Source organism: Meleagris gallopavo, chromosome 1 (assembly GCF_905368555.1).
Source record: "Meleagris gallopavo chromosome 1, MGAL_WU_HG_1.1, whole genome shotgun sequence".
In the NCBI taxonomy this organism is placed as follows: Eukaryota; Metazoa; Chordata; class Aves; order Galliformes; family Phasianidae; genus Meleagris; species Meleagris gallopavo.
Window position 1 is genome coordinate 116,173,068 of NC_139404.1, and position 25,848 is coordinate 116,198,915.

The 25,848-nt window shown below is 42.6% G+C and overlaps 1 protein-coding gene across 4 annotated transcripts; it reads right to left on the reverse strand.

Moving 5' to 3' along the window:
- Positions 1 to 2,596: 2,596 nt before the first annotated feature.
- ZFX (zinc finger protein X-linked) lies at positions 2,597 to 25,084 on the reverse strand. Of its 4 annotated transcripts, none has more exons than XM_085210578.1 (8): positions 24,949 to 25,084; positions 19,384 to 19,472; positions 18,360 to 18,926; positions 10,427 to 10,576; positions 10,085 to 10,228; positions 9,859 to 9,993; positions 7,395 to 7,535; positions 2,597 to 6,025 (listed from the first exon to the last, which is right to left on the reverse strand). In XM_085210578.1, exons 2-8 carry the CDS (start codon positions 19,442 to 19,444, stop codon positions 4,839 to 4,841), a joined length of 2,385 nt encoding a protein of 794 aa, XP_085066704.1. In that variant the 5' UTR covers positions 19,445 to 19,472; positions 24,949 to 25,084; the 3' UTR covers positions 2,597 to 4,838. The 4 variants fall into 4 exon arrangements, with proteins under 4 accessions (XP_085066704.1, XP_085066705.1, XP_085066711.1 ...); XM_085210579.1 differs by having other exon boundaries at positions 24,855 to 24,991; XM_085210585.1 differs by lacking the exon at positions 10,427 to 10,576.
- Positions 25,085 to 25,848: the final 764 nt, after the last annotated feature.

Sequence of the window (25,848 nt, forward strand, 5' to 3'; positions counted from 1 at the left end):
AGGGAAGACAGCACTGGCTTGCTGCTGTTCACAAGGCATGCGCTGAGTAGCGTAAAGTTCTGTTGTGCTGCAGTGTAGATTGACGTATTTCCTGTGCACAGCTCAGCTTTGCTGTGCTATTATTGAGCTGCCCGGTGAGGTGCTGCTTCAGGTACTGCTGGAAAGGAGCTCAGTGGGGCTGTCTGGTCACGTATCAGCGTTGCTGGCAGTGGCCAGGAACTGCTTCTTGGCAGAGGACAGTGCTGTTGAATGAGTAGGCTAACAGCTGAGGAAAAGCGCTCTGGTAGTAGGTCCTGATCAATATGCAAAGTGATATTAATTATGCCATTATTATGTTGTAAAGTAAAAGTATAAATATGCATGAATATCCTCAGCTTCATGTATTTCTTTCATCTCTCTGCTTCTGCTGATCTCTTGGCCTGCTGCACCACCCAGGTTCCACACCTGTGTGTGATTGCGGGGAGTGATTCACTGTGTCGGATGGATGCAGCCCTCACATTCCTTGTGTTCCTGGACTGTGTCAGATGTAACATGCCCCAGTTTTCCTAACACTGCCTTGGCAGTACCGGCCTTAACAATGTTCCCCATTCGTGCCAGTGCAAGAGGGAAACGGGGGCATGTTACCGCCTCTTTTTGCCTGGGCTTGTGCCAAGATGGCATACCGAGTTTTGCCTTCAGATCAGTGGTAATGCTTTTCCAGATGCACAGAGTTCCTCTGTAATTCCGGTGAATGCCTCAAATAGCGGTACGCTGTGTGGTCCCTGACCCGCTCTGAGCGTGAGGCACCTGTGATTCCAGTTCCTCACTCCAGACCATGCTGCTGCCCCATTGCTTACTGACATCCACTCAGCCACACCTTCACCAGTTCTCCACCCGTCGTAATTGTTTACATATCGTTTCCTATTAATTATATATCATTTCATTCGAATTACTACCTTTAATAAGCCAGTGAAACACAGTGACCTGTCAGCTGGCTTCGAGTTTTCCTGATTAGGCTTTCCAATGGCAAGTAAGGCTTTCAAGGAAGCCCTGATCGGCACCTGCCTGCCCTGCTGCTGGTGTGGCTGCGGGCACCTCGCCTAGGGGAGCTGCAGTGGGCTGGCCGCCAAGCTTTTATGGCTGAACGAATGCAAGGAGGGAAGGGTTTGCCAGTCCGCACGTGGGAGAAGCAGCAACTGCTCCTGCCCCTAACTCCCAGCAGCCACAAATGAGCGCATTCTGCGGTGCCCTGAGTGTTGCTGGCTCCACGAGGAGGATAGAGAAAATAGAAAAAGCAGATGGTGGGCAGCTGAGCCACAGCTTTGTAATATGAAGAGCCACTCCACACAAGCCTTGCTGTACAACGCACCAAGATCAGGAGTGAACAAGCAAGCACTTCCTCAAGGCACGAGATGAGGGCAAACATATCCTGAGGGCACCTGGGCCAGCTAGCAGTCACACTTCACCTCCTCCTGTTTCACACAGGTCAAGAGGGCAGCGGCACTCCGCAGCAGCTCTGCGATCGGGTTAATGGGGGCAGTTGGATGCCATCAGGTTACACTGTTTAATTCAATTGAGCTTAAGCACTGACAGAGGAGTGGGAGGACCCATTTCAGCAGCCACAAGCTCTCTCCACCTCTACTACCGGAGGCAGCACTAAGCAGCAGCGGGCTGAAGAACCAGGGTACAGGCAGCAGAACAGCGAGCCAGCCAGGAGCTTTGGCAAAGGGCAAAGGAGAGGGTGCCACGCAGAGCCACCAGCTCCTGCCCCAGTGCGTGCCAGAAGACGAGGCACTGGGAAAGTTTATTAATGTCAGTGGCAGTGGTACACCTCATTGGGCTCAAGATTTGCTTTTTTTGGGGGGGACAGTGTAGTAGCACTTCAGAAGTTGCCACCTTGCTGAAAAAGATAAGGCATTGCAAGAAGTTTGACAGACATTAAACCTTCCGTATAAAAACAGACACCAAGATGGATTTTGAAGACCTGTTGTCTACTTCTTTTGCTTTCATAGACTGCTCGTAAGCGCGTTGCATCAAACGAGGGATTCCATCACTTGCATCCCGTTAACAGATAAAATGAGCTGAAGTGAGTGGAGGGGAGTGGAGAACCAGGCTGAAGTGCATTAGGTCTCAAGAGGAACGCATCCCTCAGAACCCTCAGTCTCAGTACTGGCATCAAATAGACCGAACATTTGTTAACAGGAAAATACTTTGAATTTTATTTTTTCACGTTATTATCAAGTACACAGTTACAATAATGTCACACATCCCTATATGATTCTATGTACTTTGTTTTTTTCTTTTGTCTTTTTTACAAAGTGTACAGAGGGAAGGACGTATACAATATTTAACAGGGTATTTTCTACAGAACAATAATTTATATTATGTCCTTGTAAAAATCTGTACCTTTTTAAACATTAAACTGAAACATCCATTCATAGCATTTGCTAAGCAAATTATTTAAGAATTAAAACTAACTTGTAACTAATGTCAGTACATTAACAATAACTATATTTTCATTTTCTCTTTATACAGACAAATACATTTTACAAAATCCACTTGACCAAACCCTCAATTATTAAAAAAAAAAAAAAAAAAGTTTCAACATTGTGCTTAAAAAAAAAAAAAAAAAAAAAAAGTGTGTGTATGATTCCAGGCTACGTAAGAGAAAGCAAATGTGTAAAATTGTGTTCTTTGTCTTTCAGCTTATTTAAAAAAAATAAAGTCAAAAATGGCTAAAATCCTATGGGAATTTATGCAGATTTTGTACACTTCTCAGGTTTCCAGTTAGAAAATGCCTGAACGTAAGAGGGGGTGGGGGAACAAAACAAAACCAAAGAAGGGAACTCCGTAAGACGCACGTGAAGAACCTCCACTGTGTTTTAACACATCTGGTTTGGCAACCTGTAGGCGACAGGCAGACAGCTACAGCCACACACAACATCCACTGACTGCAGCGGGGATTTCAGCCAAGGCGCACAGAGCAGCGCCACGCACTGAGGTGACACGGCCAGCCGCTGGCAGGGCCACGCACGGCACAAGCCTGGGGGCACTGGCAGGCAGCATCCAAAGCAGCAGCATTGTACAAGGCAGGGACGGGGCTTTAGGCTCTCCTGAACCAGCGACATAAACACAAGTACTGAAGCTTATTGTAACAAAACCAAATACAGAATGTTGAGAAGGCGCACGTCTGAGAGGAAACCTTTGTCCCTTTATGGCCCCAAAATTGAAATGGTTACTGAAATTCCTGTTTAACAGGACGCTCACCTGCCTACAAACGAGTGAAAGCACTGGGATGGGCTTTGAATCTTTGCCATTAGTTAGTGAATGGTTGGTTCCAAATCTATCCAAATCGGGTTCAAATTCTGCAATGCACAGCCAGCTGGCAACTTCAGGGGGGACCTGAGAAAGGGGAGCGGGTCTGGGCCCTAAAATCTGGCCTATCATGAAATCTTTTTTCCTATTTTTGCCCAACAGTTGTTGTTAACGTACATGACTTCACACTTTGTACACTTATTTACTCTGCAATTAGCAAATGATACAGCACTGCTTTGTAATAGTCTTCAGGTGGCAAAACTGCATATAATAATTGTAATGTTCTCCCAGCTGTTTATAAACAGATTACAAGAACTGGGTTAATTCTGGATGCTGTACTCATTAATAAGCAGCAGCTCAACACAGCTGCTAATGGCTCAGGAAAAACATTCAATTTAGAAACAGTTCTGCTCCTATCCTAAGTTACTGTTCTGATGAAGGATAGCTACATGAAAACACCTCTACTCCTTATGAACGCAACTGCCCCGTTCTGACCCCTCTGAAGCTCTCAATGACAGCATCTCATTTCCAAAATCGAGGCACCTCCTGGTCTTAAATTTTATTCTAAGTCAACTGAGAGTAGAAATGCGACTCGAACAACACACCATTCTTCCAAATAAATGCTAAATATACAGAAAACCATTACAACTGAGGTACATTCACCAGCACGTACAGAAAGTTGCGACCTATTAACTCTGCAAATGGAACAACAGTATGTCGTGTTTCCAATACCAAGCCAGCAGTAAACTGAAAGGAAAAAACAACTCCTCTGTAACACGCAAAACCTTTCCAAGACAAAGAAGCACAGAACAATAAGCATGTTTGAGCATACTTCTAAATTTGTCAAAGATTAAAAAAAAAAAAAAAAAATGCCCCAAACCATTTTAAAATCTTATCTTTGAAACCTGAATTAAAACGCAGAAGTTTTCCCCGCAATAAAGTGAGACGTGTAACTCCTTAAAGGTAACACAGTTAACTTGCCACAAAGTCTGTATAGTCAGAACAAGACAATCAGATGGGCCCTAGTGACTTTAGCAGTACAATTCCCCATTTCATACACACCTCTGACAATTTCAGCAAGAGAAATTTCATAGTTTTAAAATTCACAACAGAACTGCATTAACATGGACACTGTGAGTATCAACGAGGTCAGTAAGATAAATATACTTAAACTATTACGGCTGAAAAATTCATTAAGAGACAGGGTTTACTTTATTAAATGCAACTTTATTGTTGCCATCTTTTCTTCATTTATTAAACAAACTGAATAGAATTCAGAACACGCTATTGAACAAAAGGTATAAAAGTCAACTAGAAGCAATAATCCTATTTTTATACAGCAACAAATCAAATGCACAGTATGGGGGTATTTTTTTGTTGGTTTTTTTTCTTTTTTCTCATGTGTGTTTGTGTGTGTGTGGTGTGTGTGTGTGTGTGTGTGTGTGTGTGTGTGTGTGATCGCAGGTGATTGGCTTTAAAATAAGCTAACTGCCCGAAAGGCAAAATTCCTTTGCAATTCCAGCCGTAAGTCTGTGAAAGAGACTTTAAGGCAGCCCAACATCTTTATGATGCCGCATAATGTGCTGGTTCTTCTCTGAAGGCCTTCGGAAACCCTTCTTGCAATACTCACAACGGTGAGGGTAGTCTTTTGTATGAATGGAAATAACATGCCGTTTGAAGCCTGAGGCATCTGTAGTGCTATACTCACAGTACTCACATTGATAAACTTTCCTGCCACTGTGTGTTTTCATGTGTTTTTTCAGCTCATTTTGTTGCCTAAAGCCCTTCCTACATCTCTTGCACCTGAATGGAAGATCCTTTGTGTGAACTGAGAGTATGTGGCGACTCAGAATAAACGGATCCGCAATCTTAAAGTCACAATGTCTGCATTGGTGTAATTTTTTACCCTTGTGAGCCGCCACGTGTTTTTTCAGTTCCGAAGGCCGGTGAAAGCCTTTATCACACATATCACACTTATGGGGATAGTCTTTTGTGTGGACTGAAATTATATGTCGTTTCAGATCACTCGAGTTTGAGCTCTTATGGTCACAATGCAAACACTGATGTGTTTTGCTCTCTTGATGCATAAGTGTATGCTGCTGTAGCTCTTTGGTATCTGAAAAAGTCTGGAAACAAATATCACACTTGGACGACGTTTCCTTGCTATGTTTAGTCTTTACATGAGTTTTCAAGTTAGAAGAGTCGGCAGATCGGTATTCACAATATTGGCACTGGTAGGGTTTCTCACCAGTGTGGATTCGCATGTGCTTCTTCAGCTCCGACGGATGACGAAATCCCTTGCCACACTCCACGCAAATATGAGGAAAGTTCTTGCTGTGAACAGCTAAAAGGTGATGACTTAGCAATCCTTGTTCTGCTGTCTCATAGTCGCAGAATTTGCACTTGTGCATTTTATTCACTCCTTTGTCCCTGTGCACCATCTTGTGCGCAAATAACGCTCCCGCGTGAGAGAAGCTTTTCCCACACTCATCACGCTCAATAAGCTTTTCTGTTTTGTTGGTCAGCTTATGACTCTCCAAGTGGTTATGTAAACTTATTTTTTTATTCGTAGTGTAATCGCAGTCTGTGCATCTGTACTTTTTCTTCGTAAGAAGGTGCTCCGGGTGGTTTTTCATGTGCCTTTTCAAGAAACCTCTAGATTTAAATTTCTTTCCACAAATCATGCAGGGATAGACTGTCAGTGGATGACCATCGGGGCCAATGATTATTGCTGAAAAACAACAAAGAAAACCCTTTCAACAACTCTATACTTTATTCCATTCTTTCCTTTCAACCTTAACACCAAGTCAAATTGCTAAGTAAGATCGAGTCAGACACACGTGCTTTGCTATGCAATAACCGAGCTTGTTATTGGGCTAAGTAGAAGAAATGGAGAGAATTAGCATTTTCATCTATTATCATCATCAGAGAAAGGAAATCCTGATCTCAGATGGAGACAACCAAAGCATCATCCAACCGTTCATCAGCTCAAGTAATTCTGAGGTCACACACTGCACACACACAAAAGTCAGTACCAGAGCAAAGAGGAGCAGGCAGCTCGTTTAGCATTACATCGTAAGCCTATCACAGCATCTTCTTTGACCTTTCATGAATCTGCAGATTTGGCAGTTCAGCCACCTACCATTGACTACAATTCATATCTCCCCAAACTGACACCTCCTTCTTGTGCCATCTGTCAGTTATAAACTGAAGAGGTACCAAGCAGGGATCAATGAGAACACTTTTCACACAGAGACACCTCAAAGCCTTGGAACTTGTTTGCTCATCAGTCTGATTTGTTTATCCAGAATTTGTCTAGGCATGCTAAAAAGCTCTCTTATTCAAAAATGTTTTAGGAGAACTGAGAACGCAGGTGGAAATAGAAAAAGCCAACTTGAAAATTAAGACTTGCTGGGTCTATTTATTCAGAGATAGACAAAACAGAACTCCTACGGTTAAGTCATGATTTGGAAAGAAACTTTTAGTATAATTTAAGGCAGGACTACTAAAGAAAAGCTGTGTACAAGTTTATCAGACCAAATAAGCCCTTCAAAATGTAACACAGTAGTAGCAGAAGCCAAATAACACCAAAATAGCATATTTGTTCTTACAGATGCAAGTAAGAACACTGGAATGAACACTGAGGCAATTTACTTCACTATTAAAAAAGAAAAGGGCATTTACTAAGGCTATCTACCAAAAAATACAATGTACATATTTACCAGTTATTAGCTGAGCTGGTATAACAAAGTGTATTGTTCTGTATAATTTCAATGAAGACAAAAAGGTTTTTTAAAAGTACTATTACTGAGTACTGTTTATCAATCTAACCTTATCTTTAAAAAAAGTTAATTTCAGTACACATTAAAATCAGTGTAACAAGTGAAGTTCATCTTTTCTTTTTTCTTTTTCTTTTTTTTTTAACTTTTTGCTACGATACTATTTTATTAACAAACTTCAAAAGAAAATTTGCACACTTCCATGATCCAGAAGCGTTGCCAACAAAACAACTCTCTAAGTATTCTTTTTTAAAAGGCATTACACATCCTACCAGCAAAGCATTTTTTTTACAGGCAAGCACGCAGACAGCCACGACTCACCTGTTTGATACTGCCTGGACTCAGGTCTCCTTTTCTTCTTTGGTTTTTGCTTTGCCAGTCTCCCAAGTCCTGCTGACTCATCTATGTGCAAAAGAGCACTTGCAGTGCCATTCCGACTTTCAATGCCATCGTTATTATTACCTAACAAAGCAGGTTTAAAAGTTACCTCCTGTCGCCACACCACAGATTATTCGAGCAAAAAAACTCTCTAATGCTACTTAAAAAAAAAAAAAAAAAAAAGATAAGCTATTGTTTTGACATTTAATGAAAGCATTCTAACATACAGGATGAGTTAAACAACCGCTCTGTATGTAACTGATGAACTATTCTTGGCATTATGATATCAACCTGAAAGCCCTGGCTCCATAAAACTAATTTTACAGGAGTACACAATTTACAGGAGTAAATGGCTTTGCATTTCACAAAGAGTTTAAGTGCACTTTTTTTTTTTTTTTGCATTTCCTTGGCTACTAATTATACCCCAGATGTTTAATAAAAGTAAACAAAAACAGGTCACAATGTTTACTGCGCCTGATGGTCTTCAGCAGCCCTGAAATACATCCACATTTGCTCTCATTCACTTCTGGGCATCTGAATTCACCTCACTGAAGTTCCCAAACTAAGTTTCAAAACAAGAACTGTGATCAGCCAATTGTTCTGAACAGCCCATGAACTCACACGCAAAGTACAGTACACACTCTTTGCACACCTCTATTTTAACACAAACTATTCCTACTGGAAACAGAGAGCATGTGTAACACAGAGAAAACAACCTTTGCCTCACAGAGCTTTGTGTTTAAAAGAATAGCACGTGAAAGACTAAAGAGGAAGACAGCATAAGATGCTCAATAGCTGTTCTCTTTGTAGAGTGCTGTGAATGAGCATTCATGCTTGAATGCAAAAAGAATCAGAACCAGTAACAGCCCTGGGCAGAGCCTGAAGATTCTGATCTATCTGCTAGCCCAAGTGGTGAACAGCAAACACGGCAAGTGATGTAAACGTTGAAAATGAACAAGTTTCACACCTTACACACAGATAGTACAATTTGCAATAGGTGAATGAAGAGTCCTTCTAGATGGTGACACACAAAAAAAGAAAGCCTTAAACATTTTCTAATACTAGAATAAAAGTGTAGAGTTTTTGGAATAGAATACATAGAAGAATGGGGCTTAGCTATGATACAGCAATGAAACAGGTTTGCCACTCTAAGATCCCATTTGTCGTCAACTTTTAATACCTCTTGAAGTGGAGAAGAGTTCTGTGAAGTGCAAATGACAGACCTCAGCCATTCTCATGCCTTCTGCTTCATTATTTCTTCCCTTCCCCACCACCTCTCAAGTTGCACGTTAGGTTGCTTGCTGCTGATGACACGATCGCTCTACTGTTTCCTATGTTCTTAACTCCACTTTAAATTCTATCTCTGCATTCTTAGCCCTCTGCTCAATTTTATCCTCCTCCACAATCACTGAACGTTCTTTCTACAACTGTTTTCGAGTTCACTTCATTTCATTTTGAATTCCCAATCAGCCAGACTTCCGTCCTTTCCTCTGCACTATGCTCAACAACATTCAGCCAAAGGTAAGGCTCTGAGTGCATTACCATCCACTTCTTAAGCACTTTTCACCACACACTGCTCCCCGAAATCTTGCCCTCACTTGACTTACACATCCATGACTCCAGCCCTGTGTTGCATTCTCAGCGCTTCCCTGTCAGTAGTTTACTGACACCATCACCAAAATTCACATCATGCAGACACATAACCTAAGTTTTGTCCTCAACTCCACTATTTCTTCTGCTTTGTTTACTCAAAGTACGTTCAGGAGGAGGATGAGAGCAATAAAGAAAAATTCCTAAGATGAGATTTTGCTCTAATAGCCTATGTAAGTTTTGGAAATCAGTTTAAGCACCAGCTGGTGCTCAGATACTAATGATCAATAAATATTCTCAAGGTTCTGTTATAATTTTAAGATGCGCCCCTCCAGCATCCTTTTTGTTAATTAGTCATTTCCATTTGTGAAATCACATATTCATATGTTCCTTCCAGAAAACACTTAAACCAAGCTAGAGGCCAGGAATGCTCTTCACGGTTAAAATGAATCCTACATATTCCCGTCTGCTTTCTTCTTTCCCAAATAAAAATACTCAGAGTCCTATTCCCAATCAATGTATACTAAAACTGTGAAAGACAAGTGTACTTGAGATGCAATTTTTCAACTGAAAGGTTGTGCACTTCCCCTTCCACATCATGACAACATGAAGGAAAAGGTCTGATAAAACAGGAACAGAAAGAAGCCTGTTTCACAGCTTCTCTCTTCTTCTCTTTTTAATTTTAAGCCTCATTACGCTCAGAAGCGATTCTTAGACTAAAACAAGCACAAAAGCACAGACAGTCCACTGCCTTCCAAAAACCAACCCAGTATTTTCTCGTAGTGTCACCAGGAAGAGTTCTTTGAATATTACTTACCATAAGCTGCTGCCCATGCTATTGGCATGAAAGTTTTAATCTCATTGTCATCAATTTGCTGTTCATGGGCGACTGCTGCATCTTCCTCTCCTACTATCACTTCCATATAAACCTCATCGGCTATTTCTGCAACATCTAAGAGAAACAGAGATCAAGAAAAAAATTAGTAAGAACTGCACTGCTGAAAGTGAAAATCCCTGTTCCCAAATGAAAGCCACCTACTTACTTAAATCTTCGTCTTCGTGCTGAGAATCATTTACGGTCATGTAAACCATTTTCTCCCTTGGAATACGAATACTGCTATTTTGATCAAGTAAGCCAACTGCATGATCATTTTCTGGCTCGCTTTCCACAACGTCTACTGTGCCCCCTAATTAGGAAGACCAGGACAAAATATTTTAATACGTTTTGTTCAAATTCTATTCTAAACTGCAGAAAACTGAAAGTTTGCAACTCTTTCACATTTAGACCCACAGCTCCTTACAGCTGACTTGAGAGAAACCATCATCTCTAATTATGCAAAATTTCACATGTCAGGTTGGAGTATTCTAAAATGAGCATTTTTTACCTAAATCATCTTCTCCAGGGTCTGCTTTGAATATATAGACCTTGATGACTTCTGGACAAATGCCATCCACTTTACAAGATCCACTTTCTGACTCTGCTTCCATGGTAATTTCAGCAGAACCTTCATGTTCTATCTTACCAGCATCATCCACTACAAAAACAAGTTATTAAAATTATCCAGCCATATACAGACAGATTTATGAAAAATTTTATTTCTCAAATTTGGAAGCGGTTTAAAATTACATTGTGAAAAATAACCTACCCGTACATAATTCTTTTTCATATCGTTGAAATCAATGTCAATAAGCAAATAAATTCAAGCCACATCTTCTAGGTAAGGGAAAAGTGCAAGTGTATTGCATGCCTAGAAGCACGAGCACCACACCCAGCAACACTGCTAGGGAAACGGTGATCTGCAGCAAGATGGTGGTAGCAAGGAACAGCACGTTAGTACTTCTCCGTGGTGTAATTTTACTTATTCTCAGCTTCAGCTGCTTTCCCCTTCGCATCTAATAAGCTGTTAACCATTTATTTTCCAAAGCATTATCTGCTGCTCGACTCCCTCTAATGTAAGTGGCACTATTTCTGCAAGTTCAGTCTGGTTTCTGGTGGTGTTATTAACGCTTTTTCTGCTGCACCTTTTCTCATCCACTCACAGTTTCAAAGCACCACCCTCACTCTGCAGCACCTATCCAACTCACAGCACCATTACCAGAGGAGACCGCAGTCCTATAAACTCTCCTATCATCTCAAATTTTCTTTTCTCCCTCCCAGAAGTGAGCTGACACCCAGCTCCAGCATGAACTGCCATAACTTGCCTGGGCCTCCCACACAAACATGGCAAGCAGCCAGTTTTCTAAGGAACATATTTCTGATTTTAAGACACACTCTACACGGGCACACGCACACACACACCATCTTACTTTACCAAGCATGGGTGTTCAAGAAAAAAAATGCTAAATATGCACTAACAAAATCCAACATCGTATTTCAAAACCTCTACACGATCTTCCAGTTCCAAAAGCTCCACAACTTTCTCACAGCTTTAAGATTATTTAAGAATTCTTCATGTGACAACATGCCTTTGAAATTGGTGAGTTCACTGTTAACTACATTTAAAGGCAGATCTGGCTCCCTCAGAGCTGAGCGTAGCTTTGATTCATAACATGAAGGTTTAAGACATACACTAAAAAGATGCATAAGAACAGTAACTGCTGCAGCATTTTTAGCTACCATGCTTAGCACATAAGAACTTTTAATACAGCGTGCTCATTTCACTGGCGCTCACAAAACTACCCTCATAATGACAGCACAACTTTACTACTCTTGACTGCAAATCTCCTCTCTACTTGAAGATCTACTTAAAATAAAAGATATAAGCTCAGAAAATCATTTTAATTACTGTTACCATTACTGTTGTTCGGGAATTCAGTTCAGTTCAAAATTCAGTTCACTGCCAAGAAGTCAACGAACTGGTTTTTATGTTAGATAAAAGTAGCATGCATTCTGTCTTGTGTATCAAACATGATGGTATTTAAGTCTGATTTCTCAACACGGCACCATTGTTCAAAAAGAAATATGAATAAAGTTAAATGTATTAATGAGCACTAAAATAAATTAGCTTCTCTCTCTCTTCACAAGAACAGCAGCAGAAAAAAATCTTAATACTCTTACTCCAAGTTCAGAATCTGTGACAATTCTACTGTTCCTTTCAAGTAGCACAGTATTTTAAAAAAATGATGGCAAGGGGCTACTTAACGTCCTTCAGCTGAACCCCAAAGCATTTCAGAAGTAAAAACCTTTAGATGTTTATTTGAATCACATTAACAGTGTAGCTCTACAGTTACACGCACTCAGTTATTGAGGGGACTTCTATCAATTCTTCGGTATACGCATCAAACGCCAAATTTCACTGCAACTCTGACAAAAAGAAGACTTGCTTTGGTCCCTACTAGATATGTGTAGTTGCTCTCCTTTAACTTGGCTGTTACCAGTGTCACACACGTGTACTTGGAAGGCTTTCAAATCAGCGCAGACTGATTTTACACTGCCGAAGCCAAAGGGGAAGTCTGCCACCAAGTTCAACTGATGCTGGAACATCAAGGAAGGAAAATTATGGCTGAAGCAATTAAAGAGAAAAACCTACATGCACTGTACGGAACAGGTTGGTTTCTTTCAACAAAAAACAAAATCCGTATAGAAATATCCACTGATAACATTTATACAACAGAAGAATTCTTAATCTTAAAAATACACTCTGCTTATTCTTTGAAATAAATTCTCCAAGGTTCAAAAGCATGCTTTAAACGACGTGATTAAAATAAAGTTCCCTACATAATTTCTAGTTTGTTTATCCCTGACTTCGCTCCATATCCAACAGTATTTTTAAAAGCACAGAACCGTATGGGTTGGAAGGGACCTCTAGAGATCACCTAGTGCAGCCTTCTGCTAAAACAGGTTCCCTACAGCAGGTTGCACAGGAAAGTTTACAGGCAGCACAGGAGCACCACCAGAGGAGACTCCACAACTCCCTGGGCAGCCTGTTCCAGTACTCTGTCACTCCCACAGTAAGGAAGATCTTCCTCATGTTCAGATGGACCTTTGTGCGTTCCAGTTTGTGCCCACTGCCCCTTGTACTGTCACTAGGCACCACTGAAAAAAACCTCGGCCCTACCCTCTTGATAATTGATAAGCATTCAGATATTGATAAGCATTGATAAGATCCCCTTATTCTTCACGCTGAACACTCCCTAGTCTCTCAATCAAGGTATTGTTTAATAGCACCATTCAAATGTAATGAAATTGATTTGTAGAAGTACTATGCCAACTCTTCTCATACAAAAGGGAAAAAAAATAATCACTCCAACAGATGGTAAGAAGTGAAAAACTAAGTCCTTGAAGGACCTGAAAAAGTAATAGTATTTGCAGTACAGTAACAAACAGGAAACATGAAGAAAAGGAGCATGGAATAGAAGATAGGAAGAGAGAAATAAGGCAAAAGGGGTATCTATCACACAAAACACTACCTTTCACAGTATTTTGTCCTATGGATACACATAAGCATTTGTCTATACAGATTCTTTAACTCTCTGGTAGCGTTTATGAAATTTGATTTCTATTTAACACTTTCCTTACGTTTCTACATTTGCCACATATCTCAGTCACAAAGTCAGAAAAAAATACTCATATTCATAACTACTTGACTGATCAACGTTAGAAACTGAAGCTCTGATGACGTTCACAGTTTTCATTCAAACTCACAGTCCATTAAAGGATCCCACACATCCTCCTCCTTGAAATTACAAAACACACAAAAAAAGCCATCCTGACCAACCTTAAAATCATCAGTTTAGCTTATAAAGAGACCACTTCTTTTCAAGTAGGCACAGTGGGTTGTTATTAAACTTAAGTCACATGCTAGAAAAAAGTAAGAGTAGTGATATTCCAATACACAAAAGAAACTACCCTATTTACCTGTTCTTAATGACAAAGGACGCAGTTTACTCTCACTTCTTCTGAAATAATTAAAAGCACACTGCATTCCCCACACAGAGCTCAGTTATCTGTAGTACAAACATTTCACTTGTACCTTGCTTGATAACAAAGAATTCCTAGCCCACTTCAGTTATTTTTACCATCCAGTTATTTCTTTAATGGCAAAGTAGGTTTCCTAACCTGTGGGAAAAGAGAAATCTGCTCTATTTTCATTTCAATGCCTTCCCATTACACATGAGCAACAGCATACCCTTAAGAGTCTGAAGCTCCCCTCAGGGCAGCAATCAAGGAGCATTTCCGTAGCATCTAACTCTCACTCACCCTTCTGGTTCTGCTCCCCAGACCACAAAACAGAGAGAGCTCTGAGGCAACGCCGGACAGAGGGAACTCTCCCTCCCTCCCTCTCACGGTGACCTCCCGAGCAGCCCATCTGCAACAACTGTTGGGGACCTTCTGAAGGCCGAGCAGAACACATGGCAGCAAGTTCTGCCTCGCAGAAAGAAAAAGGATTTCCTGAATCTTTAAGAGCCTCAAGGGAAAAAAAAAGGAGGAGCAGAGGTACCTATTTACACTAGTTACACCAGAAAGGCAAAGCAAAACATTTTGTTTTCTCGATTAGAAGTCTACTGTATGGCAGAAGTCAACTAGAAGTCAACCACGGTATGGTAGCAGTGAAAACGTGAACATTATGGTTTTGTGTATAAGATCCATTCCTTTCAACCTAGGCATGTTATTCATGGATGAGAACGGATGTGCTTCCCCTAAACCTACAAAAAGCCACAGTCATTACAGCATCTTTGAGCATCCTGGATTCTGACTCCTGTGGTGAAACACGTTAGTTAGATACAGCATGCAGAGATGCATCTAACTCGGTCAAAGGTCATACTCCCTGCATTTGGATACATCACTTAACTTTGTAAAAGTGCAACTTAAATTTGCAAGATGTCCCTTCCCTCTCCCCACACTTCTCTGATCAAAGCCACTTGGTGCCTCGCTGTTTTTATTGCAGTTAAATACAAGAACACTAGAATACAATTTCTTTCTCTTCTGGAACTAGTTCAAGCATCTTACTTTGCCAAACTGTTAAAAACAAATAAATAAAATCAGACAAGCAAAAACCCTAGTTTCTTTAACACAGTACAACTCTCCTTTGTCAGCAAATGCTGGTTTTTTTTTGGTTTTGCTAACTACCACCTATCTCACCATTACTGTTTTACATGGGGAGAGATGATTTTACAGGCCTTCAGAATCGCTACCAAACAAAGCGGATCGGTGTGAGTCACAACACAACTTATCCTTTTCTGATCAAACTTTATGGGCAATCCCAATGAACTGACTTGTTAAGCCTCACATGAAAGAAGAACTGATTTATCAAACCTCCCTGAATCCTTTTCAAGCTACTAATTAGTAGCAGTTTGCATTCTCTGATGAATGAGCATATACCTGACTCAGCCCTCTTGTGTCCCAAATCTACTACAAACCAAAAAGGGAGGCTTCAGGGCAAAATATCCAAGAAAAAAAAGGTGCATATATCAATCAGCAAGCGATAATAGAAGCTGTGCCAAGGAACATCATCTTGGAGGTGAAGAAAAACTTAGTCTATTGAAAGAAAGTCACAGAATGGAACCCACAGGGACTACACTCACTTAAGATACCAAACAGCGTGAAGCCAAAAAAGAAGGCAGAGATACAAACACTGAAGTACATGCACATTAGTCATTCTGAAACCAGTATTTTCAGGATAAAAGTGAAAAAATCTTACTTGAAAAAAAAAAAAAAAACAAACCAGTGTAGGCTCAGTTCATCAGGAACAAGAACGCAAACATTTCAAGAAAGCCAAAAGATAGGAAAGAGCAAAAAGGTTTGGTCTGTGATCTTCTGTCAAGAACATAGACTGTGAAACCTATGGTCAAAGAAAGAACCCAAAGTGTCACCACCTGCCTCAAAGGCAGCCAGATAAAAGAATACGGACAAAACCATCCCTAACATCTGCCTTCTAGCTCTGGGAAGCAGCTGCATTTGGCTGTTGTAATGGCCGACAAAATGATATTCCAGCATCCACCCCAGCAGCTCAAGGAGGTTTGCCAAAATCAAGCACGAGCTTACAGGTTAAGATGAATAAATAAAAACCAAAGTTGATTTTACTTCCTTTTAAAAACCACCTACAGCTGAAGAACAGAGACAGTCATCAGAAAAGATCAATAAACACACATAACTGCTGATGCAAAAAGAAAAGAAAAGGAAATGAATTCAGATAATGTTTTCCACACAGCAAAGAGACTATTTGGAAAGATTGCCTTTACTTGACGGGAAAGCACTAGCCTCTGACTCTGCAACCAGAAGAACTTGTTATGCAGGCTTTAAACACAGTAGGTGGTAATAGGGAACTTCCCTTTAAAATGAGCTGTAGTACATATTTCACATTTTAAACACAAATACAGAAGATACGTGTTTGGTAACAAAAGCAAACGTTTTAAATGCTGCCTGGTTCTGAATCTAAAGAAGCTACTTTGCTAGACACTAAGGGGGAGTTTAATACTAAATTAAGTATCAAAGCATAGAAATACATACGGAGAAGCACGTGACTGAAAATGGAGACTATCTCAGCACAACAATCAGATTCCTGTTTTCTATCAGGTACGTGCTGCTGATGACACCTATATCTAACAGGCATCCCAGCTGGTCGGGTATGTTAGGGATTGCACTACATGGCATCGAGGAATACTTTCTGTGCTCATCCCTCCACCATCAACCCTCTCTGCCATTACGCCAGAAATGGTTGAATGGGAGACTTCTCTATCCACCCCTCCTCCTTAAATGAATGCAGACAACGGTATGCCAAGTGTTTCTGTGCTTGCAACATCAGAGGTTTCACAGCTGTCCAAGCTGTAGGGAAAGGGTGAGCAGAGAAGAAGGTGAGACAGCATTTGGAAGAACAAGAGTAGAGGATACAAAACACGTAACTATCACCAGCAGGGCCCTTACCAGTCAGGTCTCAATTCCACGGATGGGTTATCCACTTTGTTGCCTAACTATGCTGCAGGTGCAGAAGCATTTAAGCTTAATTTCATCTGACCTAAGTGGGGACCAGAACTGGAAACTCTATGTGCAGCATACAGTACAGAGAGCATTTATCAGTTTGGATATACAATATTTCAGGGAGCAGCATTCCTGATCCCTCCTCTCTCCACTTCGGTACGTCCCTGCAGTTTAATTTTACAATATTCTGTGTTATCCATATATTGCATTATCCCATTTCATTGTTTTCCCAGATAATAGAGAATTAACCGTACTTCACATAAACTCAAAACATGGCTGCACAAGGTTACTCAAGGAACTCAAGAGATGATAAATTAAGAAATGCAGTGGTCCTAGGTAAGGAGAAGCAACATTAAAATCCGAAAGCACAGAATATAAAATTAAAACTAATTATGATACATATCAAAGGAAGCACCCAAAGCAAAAGAAAAACAAGGGGAAAAAAAAAGGTAACTGAAGGAGAGCAAAAAGCATGCCTCATCAACAGAGTTATTGAATGCTGGACAAAAGTGAAATGTCTGGAGTTGCAATTAAATGTATCAGCCTAACAAAGCTTTTCTATTTCTACGAAGAACACATTCAGTAGTGACACTTTGATGTTTCTAGGTGCTGCACTAAGCGAACATGGCAACAGGTAACATACTTAGAACAGGCTCTACTTCACACTAATGGATATCCTCAGTAGAAAAAAGACTGATAATACGCTGTGTTTGCCCACTTTCTAAGCCTTCTGAAATGTGAATCCAATGGACTGTGCCACTGTTCTACCGAAGACTAAGATATTCACAACTGTTTCTCAGCTATGAGCTCTTTTAATTAGCAGCACACCTCTGTCCCTTGCTTCATAAAGAAAAGACCACATCCTAAAAAGCAAAGAAAAATACACTGTTGTTTGTATCTAACTGTAAATGAAGTGGAAGGAGAGGTCTTCACAAAAATAAAAGAGGAAAAAAAAGACAAGGATAAATTGTTGTTTCAAGCTTCTAAGAAGCTTTCATTTTTCTCTCTCTTTTCCATGAAATAAGTTTTAGGTTTTCTTATTGACTTGGCAGTAATCTTAGTAACCAGTACATAAATGGTTGTCCAAGCAATATCACATTTATTTTCTTTCACTTCTTACTAAGTATATGGCATACAGTTTACTGGAATTCTTACTCTACTGCTCATATCTATCATCAGTCATCCATTTGTCAGTAGTTCTCTCCATTAATTTCACCAGAAGTTTTAGCTGGTACACATTCCTAAAGATAGCTCAATTTAAGCACATTAGTGAGACCTGCATTTCGTTAAATAATAGAGAAAACCTGGGTTTGGTTCTGTTGTAAGCCTTCATTCAGATATTTCAAGAATCACCCGAGCCCATATCATAAAAATTTTGATGGCTTTACCCAGACACTTACGAGATATCATCAGGTAATCTTCACAGTTGCCCTTCTCATCTTGATGTTCCACAGGGATCCCATTGGCGTCGATCACTGCTTCTGATGCGCAGTCTGCCACCAAGACTTCTTCAGAAACAACATCTGTTCCCAGAGTATCAGTGACAATATCTGCTTCTTCAACATTATCGTGAACTACATGTTCTACATGTCCAACTTCAGGTACATGCATTGACTCGCTCGTCAGTACATGTTCTGGTATAGACATTGCTTCTGCTGTTATGTCTGAAGCCAAAACATCATCTGGGACAGTGCAATGAGCCAAAGAAACCTCTTCAGCCACGTCTGTGTCCAGCACTTGTTCAGGAATAATGACAGTTTCAGATACGTCTGGCTCCTCCATAATATCTGGGCACTGAACATCCTCAATAACAACATCCTCAATGACATCTTGGATTACTACGGAATCTGGATCGTCAGGAACAAAGTTATGCACAGTTATATCTGAGTCGACTACATCTGAAACAAATACTGTTTCCTGTACTTCCACAACAATCTGATCTCCATCCATATGTGTGGCATCAGCTCCTGAAAAATACAATTAAAATAACATTTACATTGTAAAACTAACTCAGATGAAGCAGTTAATATTGAAATCATTTCTATTTTGCTTCAGCTTTTACACTATGTAGCCATTTAGCAAAACCATCATAATAGCTTATAAGCAATTAAAACAGGCAGACAGATATACAGGAGCTGATAAAGCAAATCCTCAGTAGATGGTAACATGACTAAGATGAACAACATGATGAACAAAAGGTTACCAGATTTTAGGATCTCCCCCACTCCAAATAACTATTACTTCACAGAAGAGTAGCTCATTTGTTCTGCTTTGAGTAACAAAAGCTGATCAAAGTCTGAAGTGATGACTCTTTACAAAAGCGTTGATGAAGCATAGAACCTTTAAGCAAAGACAACATGAACTAAAAGCAGTCAATAGCATCTGATGTGTACATTCTTATTTACATATTATCTCCTGACAGACCTGTTGGATCAAAAAATGCATTTGGCTCATGTGGCTGCAATTCAAGCCCATCTTCATCCATGGCCTTTAACTCTCATCAGTCACAGTGTCTGTAGAAGGTAAAGAAGAAAGGTTATTTAAGTTATAAGTATTATGCTAAGAAGGTTGTCTCTGCCTGTGCAATACTCATCACAGGAAAAGCTGAAATTCTGGGCATATGAAATTGAACAGAGAACATCTCTTGACCCGAAGACAGCCTAAGTATCATTCAGAGTACATCCACTTGGCATTCAACAACTACTACTCCAGAACACCAAACATTCACAACTCAGTATGGGGAGGCCAATCTCTTGACTATCCCAGACCATTCGTCAAAAATCCAGAAATACAGAGAGAATAGAAAAAGCTGTGATAAAGAGATATGGAAACATGATTTCCTCATTATCTTACATGGGGAACAACAACAACAAAAAGTCAAAGCCTAAGCAAGTTCATATTCAAATTTTTTCTTGGGGTGGCAGGGAATACAATGTTCTCAAATCAAGAAAAGTGAAGAAGATGAAGTTAAAGGTAGGCAGCTAGCAATTTGAAACACTTCACTTCTGATGCATCCTTGTTCATATACTGAAAAGAGTACGACAGCCAAGAGAAAGTTACTCTTAGTCCATTTCAGGAACTGAAATCAACAATGTAAACTGCTTCCAGAGTATAACACCATGAGTTTTCAAACTTCAGATGTGTGAATATTTAGAAAATACACCTGCCACATGACAATGTACCAATTTGCTTTTATATTTTAAAATATCACCAATTCTCAGAAATTGCCAAAAGTCAAAGTCTGTCAACAGAATGTCAACTCTTCAACATGTAACACTTTCACTCTTACCAAAAGAGTCAATCAATACTACAAAGTCAAAATGCTAACTAGATTCAAAACCCCACTCTGTGTTTTTCTCTTTACATATAAGCACTGTTATCAGGATAAGGCAAACTTAGTTGGGTAAAACAAAATCTAATGTAAACTTGCACTTAAAGACAGCTAGCTTCATAAATACTGAACCAGCAAGAGGCAGCAGAATGCTGCCTAATGTTTTCTGTACAAGTGGGCAACACAGACTTCAGCAGTTCTCCTACCCCCCAGCCATTTTTCACTGATGGGAATCTCCCAGCTTCACTGCTACCTTCACAATAGGCCTAGAAAAAAAAAAATTAAGATTTTGCCCTAGGTTTCCATAAGAAACATCATCTTTTCAAAACAATGGCAACTAACATTTACATAAGTCTTTATGGGGATAAAAACACAAAGTTGCAAAAGTCATTTGTAGCAAACACTTAATCTGTTTCAAAACATTGCTCGCCTGATGTGATCAACTTCTGCTAGGCCAGAGAGACAAGACAGAGAAGAAACAAGGTTTCATGCAATCAACTGAAGATTTATTCCTGCCCAAATTGATATACTTCCATCAGAACACACAGCCTACTCATTACAAATCTCTCCTAAACATGCTGTCATCTTCAGCATTATTTTCAGTTCTTAGTTCTTGTTGAACTCTTCTCTAAATTCTGGCATCTCAGTACTTACGTTGTCCATTACTTGCTCATTTAATCTTTCCAGTTTACAACTACAGTACGCTCCCAGAACTTACACAAAACCACACTACCCATAAATTTGCAGCAAAATTGTATCGGCTTTCTGGAGATTTTCTGGGGAGGAGGCAGAGTCATTAAGGGTTGGTGGAAACTCATGGCCTCTCTCTGCTGACGAGGCCCATCAGAAGCTAGTGCTCACTGTCCAGGTTTCGGAGAAAAGCCATGACACTGTTTATGACTATGCTTGTGAAGGCTTTATTAGCATACGTACTGGCCTCAGATCAACTGGAACCCAATGAGCTTGAAGTGTCAGTTCATCTCCAACCACTGGAGGAACTGGCATTAGTCTTCTCTATTTCCTGCTTTCGCCACCCACCTGACCACCACACAACCACAAATTCCTACTGCTTATGATACATGCGCTCCTGCTTTCTCTATCCAGCCCTTTCCTCAAATTCTTCACTGTCTCTGTGAGGCTCTCCATCTTCCAATGGTCTCACACGTGGGACTCAGAGACCATCACCACCACCACATCCCAGCTTCCAGAGCAAACCCACCAACACCATTTCTCCACCGACACCATTTTTTCACCCGTGCTGCCCAAATCCCCAGTGATATCTGCTAAAGCCAGCAAGTCTCTGTGGTATTCACGATGATGCAATTTTGCAAAGACACAGCTACCTGTGCTGTAAACCTTGAATTGCATACTCTGCATACCAGCAAGGCCTCTTCTGTATTAGCCAGCTCTTTAAACCTACAGAGGCATGACATTCTGCAAAATGAAGGCTCATGTTCTACACAAACTGACTGGAGAAGCTTCCCAAGCAACTGGGTTTTCAAGACTCAGTGTTTAAAAGGACACAGATTTATGTGTTGGTATCGAAAGAAGGGAAAAAAAAAAAAAAAGCATTTAATCTGAATTTCTTCCTACATAAGGTTTCCCACAATGAACTCTGTACCCAGATCCAGCCAACAAATCCATGTACACAAATTCCTACACCTGTGCAGGGCCATAGAGGCCTCAAAAGTGCTCCAGTAGGGCACAGACTCCCACTTGTACACAGAAATGCGTGCTGTGGGTAAAGGATCAAAAGAGAAATCAGGCATCTAAAACAGGATTTAAGTAAACTGTTTAAAACATTAAAGGCACCTAATTTAAAATCTGCAGTCCAAAAGGCATCCAGGCATTTGTCCCTGGATGGGAAAAAAAAATCCCTAAAAATATCCCGAAACCATTTCAGGGTTTGAACTTTCTAAGCAGCAGATGAAAAAATGCTGCGTTTCTTCCTGTTTGCTCTTCATCTGATCAGTGGACCAGCACAGTGCTCCTAGGTTCACCACACAAAGGAAGGTATGCCCAGTGGCTCTGCACCCAGTGGCAGCTCTGTGGTGAGACCATTCTTCTGTGACATGAGAAACATCAAAGCGCCTCACTGTGAGCACCACACCGAAACATCTTCACATTCCTCGGTAATCGCCCTAAATTCTATCTTCAGGCTAAGAAGCAATTCCAGCAGTTCGTCCTGCAAGGTTTCAAGAAGGGCAGAAACTCCTCTCAGCTCTTCAAAATATTCCAACAACACTTACCTCAGGAGCAGGTTCTGGCAATGAAGCAGACAGAAGCATTTCCAGTTCTGGTTTGGGAACCAAAACTCTTGAAGAGAAGCAGGTGCCCAGAAAGAGAACACTTAGTCCTTCTCTGTGGCTGAATCTATATGGTTCTTTGCCCAAAGCCCAGTAATTTGGGAACTGCTCTTCTGACTAGAATGGGAAAAGCCCAGGTACCTTAGCAATGGGTTTTCATCTCTACATAAACACGTGCATCTTTTACTTGTTTTGAGTCCACTGTTATGTAGATTTAGAACTAATACAACCCTAAAAAAAACTCCTAATTCAACCTGTAAAGGCAGTTCTTACAAAATGACTTTTACATATTTATTCAGAGACTTGCCTGGTTTTGGTTTTATGAATATCAAGGCAATATTTTCAAGTGAAAGGACAAATAGTAATACACATATTTGTGGAATGAATACTATTAAGCAATAGAGTAAACTCCACAAACAAAATACGGTCTTTTCCACAAAACTCCTCCTGAATATAATCAGTCAAGAAAAGCACTGCAGACATGAAATAGTTCTGTCACAAACAAATCCTTGACTTAATAGGCCTAACAAGGTAATCAAGATGAACTAAGAAAAAATGACCAAGCTGTCAGGAGAGAGGGCAATTTTAAAAATAGAGTTACTTAAAAAGAAATAACTCTATATGCAACAGAAGTGGTCAGTATTTGAGCTAAAAAAGGGGGAGTGGGGAAGGAAAACAAAAAAAAAAAAAGGAGGGAGACCTTGGAAAAGCCATCCTTAGGAGAAAGAAATACATAAACTACTCTTTTGTGTACTCCTAAGGAAAGAACAGTTTATCTGTTCATCTAGGATGAGAGGCAAAAAGAACCAAATACCACATAGTGAAACTCTCACTCATCCTAGAATAAAGCAAAGAACAGCAAAATTTCCCATTCTTGTCCAATAGCCCCAGCCCACACTAAAAATACTTGAGTACAACCACAACCATGTCCCCATCATGCCTTGCTACATCACATTAAAAAAACAGCATGCCTCATACGTTCCAATTGGATTGGAGCCCTGAGCTGTCTGAAGCTTTGTGGTGGCATGAGACCACCATGGGTTCAGCCTACACCGCTGCTACAGTGTCATAACTCTCCCTACGTGACCCATTTACAGAGAATGCCATGTGCACACATGCTCTCACTCACACACACGAAAGGTTAAAAATGAGACTCCTGCAGCACCTAACCCTTATCTTGGATATAACCCCCACCAGTACTGGGTGAATAAATGGAATAAAAACAATGTTACAAAGGTGACAGTGTAATCATTTTGCTGTTTATTTCTTTATGCATCTCCCTCAGTTTTGGCAGGAGAATCAGCACTGCTATTTTCATTGTGGTACGGCAGAAAAAAAAAAAAAAACAAACAACAAAACAAAACAAAAAGTAAGTCTTTTTCTCTTTGTAGTTCAGGGGTGTGAGTATTTGCAGAAACTGGTTACAAAAGAGGCCTTCTCCAGATTTCACAGAGGTGTTGAGCACCAGGCGACACCTAAGCTAACGCTCAACAAAATCTACGTTAAAGATATAACCAGTACTGGGCGTCCCTCAGAAACTACTTTCCACTGTGCTGGAGACCTCTGCAGCAGAGGGGTCGGTCAGCTTGGAGGAGAAGAGGCCACAACCGAGGGGGACCCAGAGGGCCGGGAACACTGCGCCTCCTCACCTGGGTCCTCGCTGGCGGCGGGGCAGGACGCTGAGGGCAAACCTCCCACCGCCGCGCCGACTGCGCAAAAATCCGCCCGGCCCAGGCCGCGGGCAGGCGGGAGACAGGCTAGCAGCCCCGGCGCCGCAACGCAGGAAGCTACCACGGGCCGGAAAGCGCCGAGCTCCCCCGCGACTCGCCAGCTGCCAGGCGGGGAGGAGGGAGAGGCGGGGGAGCGGCGGGGTGGGCAGGCTGTCCCTCTGCGGAGCCTGCGGCCCGGCACCGCGCAGAGCGGGGTTAGGGGCTCCCCCCTCCGGCCCGGCCGGGCTGCGCTTAGGCACGGGCTATGGCGAGCGATTAATTCAAGATGGCGCCCGGCGCCCTCCGCCACCCCCCCCCCCCCGCGCCGCCATTTTGTCTCCTCCTCCACACACTCTCCGAACCCCCTTCGGCCGGGCCCGGGGCCTGGCACCGACCTCGCCCGCCTCCCCCCGGGCCCGCAACCGCCCCCCTCCGCTCCCGCCCTCCTCCCGCCGCCGTCCCCACCGCCCAGGGCCGTCCCGGGCGCGCGGAAAACGCCGGCCCGAGCCCTGCGGCCCGCTCTGGTGCCGGAGCCCTGGCGCGGCCTACCTGCGGCCTCCTCGGGGCCTGCGCCGCGGCCTGCTGCGGGCAGGGGAAGGCCCGGGCCGGGCCGGGCGGCGGGACCCGCTCCCGGGCTGCTTACCGTGCGGGTGGCGGGCGGCGGCGCTCGGCTCGGCGCGGCCTCTCTCAGCGCGACTGGGCCGAGCGCGGCGGCGGCTGCGGCGGGGCGGGCGGGCGGGAGGGGAGGGAGGGGCCGAGCTCGGAGCTGAGTGGAAGCGGCCAAGCTCCCCGGGCCGGGCCCGCCGTCAGCACGTCACGTCACTGCCCGAGAGAGACCCAGGAAAAGGCGGAAGGGAGCGCGCCGCCGCCGCTGCCCGCCGCCTCGGGCCAGCCGCCCGCCGGGACCGGGGCCTGTGCCGGGTGCGGCGCGGGAAAGGGTGGCGGCGGCGGTGGCGGCGGGAGGGGGAGGCGCGGCGCGGCGGCGCTCGGCTCCCCGCGGCTCCTCCTGCCGCCGCCTCCGCCGCTGCTCGGCCGCCAAGCGCCGCTCGGGGCTCTCTGCGTGCTCCCCCGGAGCGGAGCGGCGGTCCCGGGGACCCCTTCCCGGCCCGGCCCCTCCATACTGGAGCCTCCCCCGCCCTAAGGCCGCTATCCCGCGGTGCAGGCCCGCGGCCCGGCCCGGCCTTGTTGTGATGCTGCCCGGCGGGCCCCGCTCTGCCGCTGGCCTGGCCGAGGTGTGGATATGGGGGGATTTTGGGGTACAAAGATGGAGCGATGAGTTTTAGGGAGCCTCGGGCCTGGGGTGGCCTTGTGTCACCGGGTGCGGTTGCACCCCACAGGAATTACTAACAGTAATAACAATTAAGCAGAGGGGCCCCAGATTTCGGTGGGGAAAGCAGCTCCCGCACGCAATGAGAGTGGTGCTACCCCCAAGGGCTACTGGCACTTATGTAAAAGGCAGCCATGGTGCCTCAGCTCACCCAAGGAGACAGAAATGGGAGAAAAATAGGGAAGGGGTCTCCTTTCTTAGACTGCAGAACATTTG